Source organism: Pipistrellus hanaki (genome assembly GCF_964339955.1).
Source record: "Pipistrellus hanaki genome assembly, chromosome: 2".
Classification (NCBI taxonomy): domain Eukaryota; kingdom Metazoa; phylum Chordata; class Mammalia; order Chiroptera; family Vespertilionidae; genus Pipistrellus; species Pipistrellus hanaki.
Window position 1 is genome coordinate 81,004,420 of NC_140504.1, and position 10,415 is coordinate 81,014,834.

Here is a 10,415-nt window from a genome sequence, read left to right on the forward strand (position 1 = left end):
CTATCCTGGCCTTTGTTTCCAAGCATAGTCCCTCCCGCGCTCTTCCTCTCTCTGCATTCTCTGTACCGGGCTCCCCTGATAATGAACTATTTCACTTGAGTTCGACCTCTTAGTGCCTGTGATCCTCCCACATGCTCAGGTGGTGTGGACCATGTCACTTCTCCTGCCACGGGGTGCCCACATGATAGTTATGGAACATAACTGGCAGACTCCCCATATTACTTTCTGAGCCAATGTATCCTTCTTGGAGAGCCCAGGGAGAACTGAGGACTAAGGAGGGGAATTCTCCAGGCTTTTCATGCTTGCTATTTCTACTGCCTTATCCCCAGTGTCTTTTACAAAAATTGAATCTATGAAGCAAAATCTCAGCTAGAAAATGAGAAAAATGAGTTATGGTGCCTTATTCAACAGATTTTTCAAATTTTAAAGGGATATCATATTATCATCATCCTTGATCAAGATTTCTTGCTTATTCCTAATTACCCTAAATTTACTTTCTGTGTTCATACTTTTTACACGCTTTTCCTGGGTCTAGTTTTCCCCTTTTCTTTCGGTGGTCAGGTGGTGGTGGTGGTGATAAAAATGGAGGCAGGAACTGGATCTGTGGGCTGAGATTTCCTTTTCAGTTTTTCTTCTGAGTCACAGACTCCCAACTGTGAAGCCAATGGTGTGATGTCTTTGTCTCCAGGTCCATTTCTTACGACAACATTGTAGGCCAAATGGCTACCTCATTCTTCAATGTTCACACTGGGGAAGTTCGGGGGGAGGTGGTTATCTATATCAAAAAGCATTTCCGTCAATATGACATAGCCTATTGCATTATTATTAAAGTACATAGTCTTCATTCAAAGTATAACAAATAGTAATCACTTATCATATCTTAGGAAAAACATTGCAGATGTATAGTTTAAAGAAAAAATCACTAAGACAGCTATTTTGTTAATCCTGATATCAGTTCCATTTAAGTGTTTCTAAACAGTGAAAAAAATAATATAAAAATGAATTAGCAATTCCTTGAATTGATTTATGAAAGAATTTTGACTTGGGAAGTTAGAATGTATAAGCTAGTGTCACAGCCTACAGCCTACATAGATCATACAGGAGACGCCAGGCTCTGACATCAGACCATCTCATCTTCAATCCTAGCTCTACTGCTTGATAGTTGCATAACTTTTCTTAGTTTCAATTTCTCATTTGTAAAATGGATATTACTATAGCATGGTGGGTGGCATTAAGTGAGATATTTCATGTAAAGCACTTAGCACAGTGCCTGGCACATTCAGCCCCAAGAAAATGCTCATTAACATAATTTTATGCTGTTTATTTTCCTTTCTACTGACAATCTCATTGACTAGATGATAAAGCAAATGTGGTTACAAGTATAGAAGATAAATATGGGTGATTTCAGACAGCCAGTGGGGAGATTTCAGGATACATTATAAACTTATTTTATATTTAATATGGTTTAAGTTAGGGAAGTGAGAAGAAAACAAAGGCCTGAATAAGAACAAAATCATAGCAGTGAGTTTTATGTTCTGGTAAACAATTTAGGGAAATCCTCAATATATGTAGATCACATAAGAATGATGAGTTAATGATATATGCAGATCACATAAAGTTCATGTGGATTAATGATTCTGTCTTCTTTAATCCTTATTGAGAAAACTAAATGCACTGCATAGCTTTTTTAATGTCCTGATCTAGCCTCATCAACTGTATAACAGGAAAAATTATAGCCACACTTCTCTGTTGCAACTTATTAGTAGTAGGCTCTGTTGCTTGTGGTTCTTTTTCTTGTGCTTTGCTTATGCCTATTTTGAAATTTACAGGTATGACTATCTAGCCATTAAAGAAAAGGTTTGATTTATGTGCCTTCACCACATTAGATATTTAATGCATTTCAGGTCATAGGTGAATTGAATTGATTTTTTTAAGGTAATGGAAAGACTTGACAACAACAACAAAAAAAAAATTGAAGAGATGAAGTTATAACGAGAGAATGCCTTCTGCTATTCTGGTTGGAAAATTTAGGGCTATGTTAAGTAATTCAATTCTTGTCCACAGAAAAAGGCTAACATGATTTTGAAGGAGTCGTATGTCTTGGCAAAGCAAACTAGGAATTGCCTTTATTTAAAGGGGAAAAAAGACACTCAAACCACTTGATGATTCCAACACTATTCATGACTTGCGGTGCTGACATTCTATAGATTGATGGAGTCTTCAAGTGTGGAAATACTGAGTCATACAGAAGATGAGACGTTTTAATAATGAAAAAAAATATTTAGCAGTCAGCAGATTGTCAGTTAAGGTGGTTTCGATTATAAGAGTTACCCAACAGAGACTAGGGTATGTTGTAAATTATTCTAACCACACAATCATTTGAAAATGAGTAAAGCAAACAGAGTGAATTGGTATACCCCAAATCCTTTTATCTCCTTCCCCCCGTCCCCTGCCTCTTTCTCCTCTTTCTCCTCCTATTCCTCCTTTGAAATGGGGGTAGTGGTAGGGGGTTGTAGAGTCTGTATCTAAACACAGTATATGTACACATGAGAAAAATAAGATGAGACTAAACTTTCTTCAGGAATGTTATTTTCTCCACAAGTTCTACAGAATACAGTGACTTGTTCTATGAGTTGCTTGTTTCCTATTTGTTTCTCTTCCTTTGTGTAGATTGTTTTGAGACTGTCTTAATGCCTCCCATCAATGACAAGCTAACTTTGTCCATTTTGTAATGATAACCATTGTTTTATAAAATTCTTTGACAAGTTGGAGAGACAAGAAATGAAATCCCTGCATCTGGTTTAGTAACAATTGCAGTTGAAAACCATGCTGGTTAATTTAACCATTCTATTGCCGACATCCAACCTAGACTTCAGCAGTTTTAGATCAAGAATCAAGAAGCTAGCCTGTGATCCCAGCACCCACAAAAAGCAATCAACTGCATTCTACCCCTGGTGTAATAGCCTTAACTTCATCTTTTGGTATTTGGTTTTAAAAAAATTAAGAGCAACCATTATTCTGGATCTTTACTCTTCTAAATATTTATGCCCCAGTACAAAAAAATAATGGAAACTGAAGAAAATTGCATCAAGTGGGTATAAGTTGAAAGAGTTATACCAATTCCCATATCAGAAATTAGTCCATTGACTATATGAGTACCAAATCAGAGTTACTTTTTTGTTTCATTTCCTGTTTGATAAACTTCTTCCTAAGTAATTTAGCTACGTGTTGTAATTCATACATGTTCACATATTTTTATTTTGTCACTATTTTTTTAAATTTACCTGCAAGTTTTTTTGTTTGTTTGTTTGTTTTTTATTAAAAAGTGCTGCCTAAATGTACTGAAGATTTGTTACATCATTTCTCCCCCCTCCCCCATTTCAGCTCCCTTTGAAATTAGAAATAAAATGGTTCATTTTATTGTTTTATTCACTCATAATCTCAGGAAATAAAAAAATAAAAAAATAAAGAATTTGTACTGTCCAAATAGCACTACTCTCTGGTCAAGAGTTCTTGTCACCTGTTGGTTGATATTTGTAAAACTATGAGCTCAAGCACTGACTTTCCTTAGAGATCAGGTGTTCTGACCTCACAGCTAACATTGTCTTTTTGGTTCCTGTATCTTGTGTATTGTAGATGATGCCTATTCTTTTAGTGTGACATATATTAATGCTTTTCATTGATCTCATTGTCACTTTTTCTAGGTCTACAGCACCAAGACAAGAGCAAGGAATCACCATGGTACTGAGATGCACGGTATTAATAAGTCCGATTGGAGCTTGATTCCTTGGGCCCACTGGGAATAGATGCTTCTAGGATTTTCCACTCTGCAATTGGACACAATAGACGTGGAAGGAGAAGAGGAGTGCCAGCCAGCTGACTCTGCATTGGAGCCTTTTATTGAGAAAGCACAGTGGGTCCTAGACAATGAAGAAAAGCATTTTTTGTTTATTTTTCCCCTCATCTGAGCCTTTGCCAACTGTGCAACTCTTTTTTTTTCTTTTTTTTTTTCCTCCGGTCTTGCTTTTATCTCAATACATGGTTTAATGTTTGTTTCATTTTGATTTCCTTTTTAACCAACCACCTTGTCAGGAAAAGATGAATCACAAATGAATATGCTCATTCTTTCAGGAATAAAATTTTATAGCTCTATGTGTATCTATTTTTGTAGAAATACAGAAAGTTTGATTTAGCATTGATGGGCTATTTTTGAGGGATGTATTTTTTTTAATATTGTAAAAAATCATTAAGTTCTGTTTAAAGAACTTGCTCTCAGAGAAGCACTGGCAAAAAAAAAAAATGTTTAAAATGCTTGTCTTTTAAGATGTCTGTGATATGCTCTGTGCTTTCTAGGTTACCTCAAGTGTTTGATAGTTTACCCCTTTTTACAGAAGTAGCACCATAGCCAAGCCAATACAGTGTTGTGTTACATTAAATCTCAGTGAAGATTGAATTCCATGCTACCTTACTTTGCTTTGAGTAATATGTATAGCTTGAAAAGGAAGTTTTTTAATGAACACAATAGAGAAAGAATATTTGATTACTTTGATTTCTCCCAATGAGTATTTGTAGGTTGATTTAAAAAGTTTTGCATAAACCTGCAATCAAATGAAGAATTTGCATAGAATATGTAATTCTTTGTAGTCCATCTGAGTTTGATAAGTGGAATCTGAGGTTATATCCAACTACTGGAAACAAATTGCATTTAACCGTGCTACCTTTGAGTGCCAGTTACTTATTTTTCTCATTCATGGAAATTTTTAAGGTCATATTTTAAGTGGAGTTCTTTTCCTTGACATAGTTTGAAGAGATACTCTTTGGCAAATTACAAGACATATTACAAAGTCTTTAATTCAATGACTCGTTCTGATCATGTTACCTATCATTGTGAATTGAAAACTAATGTAGTGCATGTGCAATATTTTAAACATAGGATTTTGCAAGTTTTTTGTTTTTAATCTGAGCTTAGGTGATTTAATTCTTTATAAGAAAGACACTTAGGGCATAATGAAATTTCAGTTTGAATTTATACCACAGTTACTGAAATTGGATTAAGAATTTGACAATTTGTTATTTAAAATTTATTTTTGGAAACCCCAATTCAAGTTGACTGACCATCATAATGTAAATAAGGTAAAGCTGGAATTATTAAGAGCCTTTTAGAAAAATATTATGAAAGTAGCAGTTAATGATAGTTTAAGGACTTTTAATGCAAAGTCCATTTTTCTTCCGGGTCATGTTAAAAAGTTAATGTTATAGAGAAGTTTTTTTGTTTGGTAAAACAATTTCTCAAATTTTTTCCATCCCTCTCTTCACCCATATGAAATACAAAGTTTAGTGAAAGACCATTTTTCATCTTAAATTGTGTATATTATGTATGTGAACATTTTATATATAAGAATAAGAAACCTCTACTTAGCTAGGCAGAGTTCTCACAGGTAATTCTCAAATATGTCCCTTACCTGTATTTCACATATTAGTTTTCTTTTCTGGAGCATCTCATGAGGAATAGGCTGGCTTGTGGCATTCTTGTCACTCCATACATTGCTGCTTCTTAGCCAGACCCTCCTTGGCACGGTATGCACATTGTTACCTAATTTGAGGCCCAAACTTAAGGTATCCGCCACTTACTAATGACATGAATTTATATTTTTAGGGCCTGGCTTAGGTAAATGATCTACATTTTGATCTATAATTTGATTTATTACAGTAAGTAATTTTGCTGAAGTCTGTGGAGCACAGAATTGAATGTATCCATAAAATTGGTTTCATTTGTATTCCCCTGAGTTTTCAAAGACAAGTATTTGGTATTCCCATGGGAAGGCTCACTGGGAATTATTTATTTTTCTCTTCTTCCCTTGGACCTATTAACTTCCTTTTCAGTGTCTCTGAGAATGGTATAGTGCATCAAGCCATTTAAATCGTTTAATTGGATTTTCCCAGTTAAGAGAAGAAAAGTGTTGACCCTCTGCTCTTTTCCTTATTCTCCGCTGAATTGAATTGAAGGAGAGAGAGCAATTAGATAGCTTCACTCTAAATTGAGACTGTGTTCTGTGTCACTCCTGGCAACTATAGGATAAAATATTTCTTGGCTCTGGGGGCCTAAGAAAAGTTGGGGACCTAAATTCTGCTGTATACAGGAAAGATTTGGAAGTGAGAAAGGGCCTAGGTGTTGTTGGAACAGCAAGGGTTAGATTTTTGCATATGCAATGAGTGGACCCAGTCTACGTGAAAAGAGAATGAGTGCATGTCTATAATTATCTGGCACCCCTTAATATGATGACATTATCATTACCAGCAGAGGTTATAAAAAGGGATCAATTGTAATTTAGCACAGTGTTCTGAATTTATTTTAGTTTTAAAATGCTAGCACACACTGGGTCTGGTTTGCTAACATCAAAATGATTTGGTTGAACTTCCAAACTGCTTTACTGAGGGCTGCCACCTCCCTCCTCAACTTCACGTGGAACTACTCTATCTTTGACTACTTTACAAATTATTCAAGCTTTCTAAAGATCTGTGAGCTAGCCCCTAGAAAATGACCTGATTTAGTTGGCATCTAATCTATGCTTCCACCTAAACTATCATGAGCTAAGAAACAACGTAATAGCGACAAGTTGATCCTAACAGGTTATTGGCCCCTCATTGTTTATTTGAAAAGAGTACTAAACTTTAAAAAACAAACAAACAGTGTTTCTTCTTAAGAAGGTTAACCATCCACTCCTTTTTCTCTTATTTCTCTTTCCTCTTAAAATTACCTTACAATATTATGTATTTTAAGCAAAAGTGGCCACTATTGTTTTGAATTTTGCGAATGAGAACTAGTGGATGACAAATTAGGAGTTGAAGAATTAATTTCTTTAACTTCATAAGAAACTTTAAAAACAACACATTCCAGGCACTAGCTTAAAATGTGTTGTTGAGAAATTCATTATTCATTATGCACATAGTATTTGCCCATTCCTACTCTAAGTGAGACCTATAGAATACATGACAGAATCCATCTCACTTTTACATTTACTCTCTGGTTTAATATTACATTTGTAACTTAAAGGGGCAATCAGAAACTGTATTTCAAGAAACTGCATTATATTTCTTACTGAGCATCCCTTTGTTAGATAATATATGCTGAATTAAGTCAATGGGACAGTGGCATTAACTGGTAGAAAAGGAAAGAATTTATGTTAGAGTTCTAATGAGGATATTAATTGAAAAGTAGAATGAATTAATGGAAAAGAGCATTGTGTTGGGCATTATGTTATTCTCTGACTTCTGGCTTAGCCACAATTATATATATGTGATTTGGGAGTTTATTTATTTATCTCATGAATAAATGGGATAATAATACCTACTGGAGGGCTGTGAAGGTTGAAAATCATACATATGTATATAAAATCCATCATCAGCTCATAGTAAATGTTTAATGAATAACAGCTACCACACATGTCTATCAGTTGAGTGAGTAGGTCATAAAACTGAGCTCCCAAATGTCCTCTCTCTTTACTTCCCATAGCCATCTCTGCAGCAGTAGATATATCATCATGCTTTTCCATAACAAATTAATGCAAGAGAATCTTTGCCTTCTACTAGGTGTTGAAAATAAAATGTAAAATTCTTAGTTATCCCTAATATTGGAGTGTGCCATTTATGAAGGAAAATAACCTCTCAGTTGGTATCTAGGTTTAACTCTGAGTTTTCTTATATATTCCAAAATTGGATTCATCCAGGACCCTGTGTATTTTCTTCTCCAAAATTAAGGCAACAGGTTTATTAAATCGCCAACGTTAATATTTTTCAGTTATATTTGGGGCTTCCTTAGTACCTGGAATAAAAACATCTTTTTTGACGTTATTCATTTTTTCCCCTTTTTGCCATGGAGGAAAAACTGCAAGATATGGTGGAAAAAATGGTCTGCATGTAAAAGGGAGGAAAAAAATAAAATGCAGAACCCTTTAAGATTTCAGTCAGCAGATTTACTCTGCTTGAGAAAAAAAGAAACAACTTTATTGGAAGCAGCTGTTGACACTGTGTCGGTTATTGAAGATGGAAAGAGTTCAGTTGAACCATTGCAGTTACAAAGGGGTATTGATGGCAGTTAGAATTCCTGTGATTGATCACCTTCACCACAGACAGAAGGACAGCAGAAAGCAGAAACTTTGAGACTGAGACTGAAATCAGCCTGCCAATTTTAATAGGCAGCGCCCAAGGATGCAGTTTTGTTTTGTTTTATTCTTTTATCTAGAATAAAAAAACACATCCTTGAGAAAATGTAAGTCTTGTTTGAGAGAGAAATAAAAATGTATTTCCTAAAATCATGGCCCAAGAACCCTTTAAATCTAGTATTAATGCATTAAAACTATTATTAAAGTTGTTTTAGAAAAGTTAGGTTAAAGTTTTTCTTCAATGGTGTATATTGTAGGTGAATCTGAAAATGACACAAAGGTGGATGACTCTGAGATTGGGGTACCTGTGGGCCTGCAGGGAGAGAGACCTCAGTCTCAACACGTCACGTCATCTTAGTAACGTGATCACAGAACAGACTTTCAGAATTTTCCTGTAGGCTTTCCTTTCTTTTAGTGCTCTCTGGGAATATCACCATGTACACTTTTCCAAAGTATAGAAATAGTTATTATTATTCAACTATCATACTTTTCTTATTTCTTATATTGTCCATTTTGCTTTTTTTGTTTGTGTGAAAAATATTTTTATAGTTCCAAATAATTGATAAAACTATTTATCTTGAAATTGCAAATGAATTTAGTCCAATAAATTGGTCTATCACCCTTTTAAAATTCCAAGAAATAGTAAGTGTAATTTGCCAATTCCATTGTATAAGTAAACAACCACATTTTCTAGAAAAGAAAGCCATTAATTAGCTTTCTTTCAAACTGTTTCTGGACTACTAAATTTCAACTTAAGGATAATTCTTTTACTATTCAAGATTCTTTATTTAGCTTTTTTGGTATATGCATAAGATGTGAACTTTTAAATGATATCTCTTTATACTAATAGAGATGTACATTTTTTCCTATGCTGTGGCAAGGGCAAAAATTAATGATTATTTACATACTTGATTTAATTTCTTAGGATATTATATTTGATTTAAAAATACTATTCCATATATTTTAACGGATTAACAACATAGGGAAGGGTTTTCATGTGAATTATTTGTATCATTTTAAAGTGCATATTGAAAGGAAAACACAGATTTGATTTGTTTTCATCATATAAATCTAAGTAAGATGTACTTTTATAAAAAAAATACATAGTATGTGAAACTTATATTTGTTATTTGGTTAGGTAACCTGAAAATTAATGCTAGAAATATCTCACAACCTTGAAATACAGTGAAATTCCAGATTTGTTAGTTTTATGAGCAATTTTATGCTATCTTAATTTTACAATTCCAGCAAGACAAATGAATCTTAGCTATGTTGTTATTATTTACAAAAACTAGATATAATTCATAAAACTTTGTGCTTTAAAACTAATTAAAAAATCATATTTCCCCCTGTTTTTCTTGAGGTTGTGGAGAGAGGCGTTTCATATTTCTATTCACTTTTCAAATGCAGGTCTCATGGCTATGTGTTGATGATGTAAGATAATGGAGGACTTTGTAATAAAAATAAATGTCATCTTCAATTTGTTCAATAAATAATTTAATGTGAACTCAATGTTTATATTTAATGTAGCATTTTGGTTTCATTTGTATTTCTTGACTCTTAACTAAAGCTGTTTTCTTTTTATTTAATAAGCAACTTATAAATATATTTGGAAATTAAAATATCATAGGTTTAGGTTTTTTTTTTTAATGAGGTTTAGTTAATTTTTAGAGCCAAGAAATGTGTTACAGAGAGAAACCGGTTATAAAACCATTGTCAATAATGGACCAGCAAATGAAATGGGCTGTATTACATAATCTTGGGAAGCTTATGAATATCTTAATACAATATTTCTAAAGTTATAGGTAGACTCTTTGGGAGAGAGGCATTTATTTTATTTCATTTTATTTTTTTACATTTGTTGATACAGATGAGCAGTGTGGAAAAAGAAACCAAACTTTCCCAAACCCAACAATTCTTTGAAATGTACCTAGAAGGAAGTACAAGAACTGATATTTTTAAAGGAAGATAGAATTTCCCTACCTGAGACTTCTGTTTCCTTATTAAATGAGTCCTAAACGTGAAAGTGCAAAGTTTGAAAATCAGTATTGAAATCAGTAATGCTTCCAGGATTACAGGTGAAATAACTTGGAACAGTCTTTTTAACAGTCTGCATATTTTTAGACTAGACTAGTGTCATAGGCTTTCTAAGGATGCTATAAAAATTACCACAAATTCAATGGCTTAAAACATGTGTTATCTTCTGGCTCTATAGGTCAGACATTTGGCACTAAAGCTAAAGTCAAAGTGTCA

At 33.7% G+C, this 10,415-nt stretch overlaps 1 protein-coding gene across 4 annotated transcripts in view; it reads left to right on the plus strand.

The window, feature by feature from the left end:
- The window catches only part of VGLL3 (vestigial like family member 3), a 48,917-nt gene extending 39,248 nt beyond the window's left edge, over positions 1–9,669 (plus strand). For all 4 annotated transcript variants that reach the window (XM_084876101.1, XM_084876104.1, XM_084876102.1 and 1 more), the window contains exon 4: positions 3,705–9,669. In XM_084876101.1, the coding sequence (XP_084732227.1) occupies positions 3,705–3,748 (44 nt within the window). In that variant the 3' untranslated portion in view covers positions 3,749–9,669. The remainder of the gene's footprint in view (positions 1–3,704) is intronic.
- Positions 9,670–10,415: the final 746 nt, after the last annotated feature.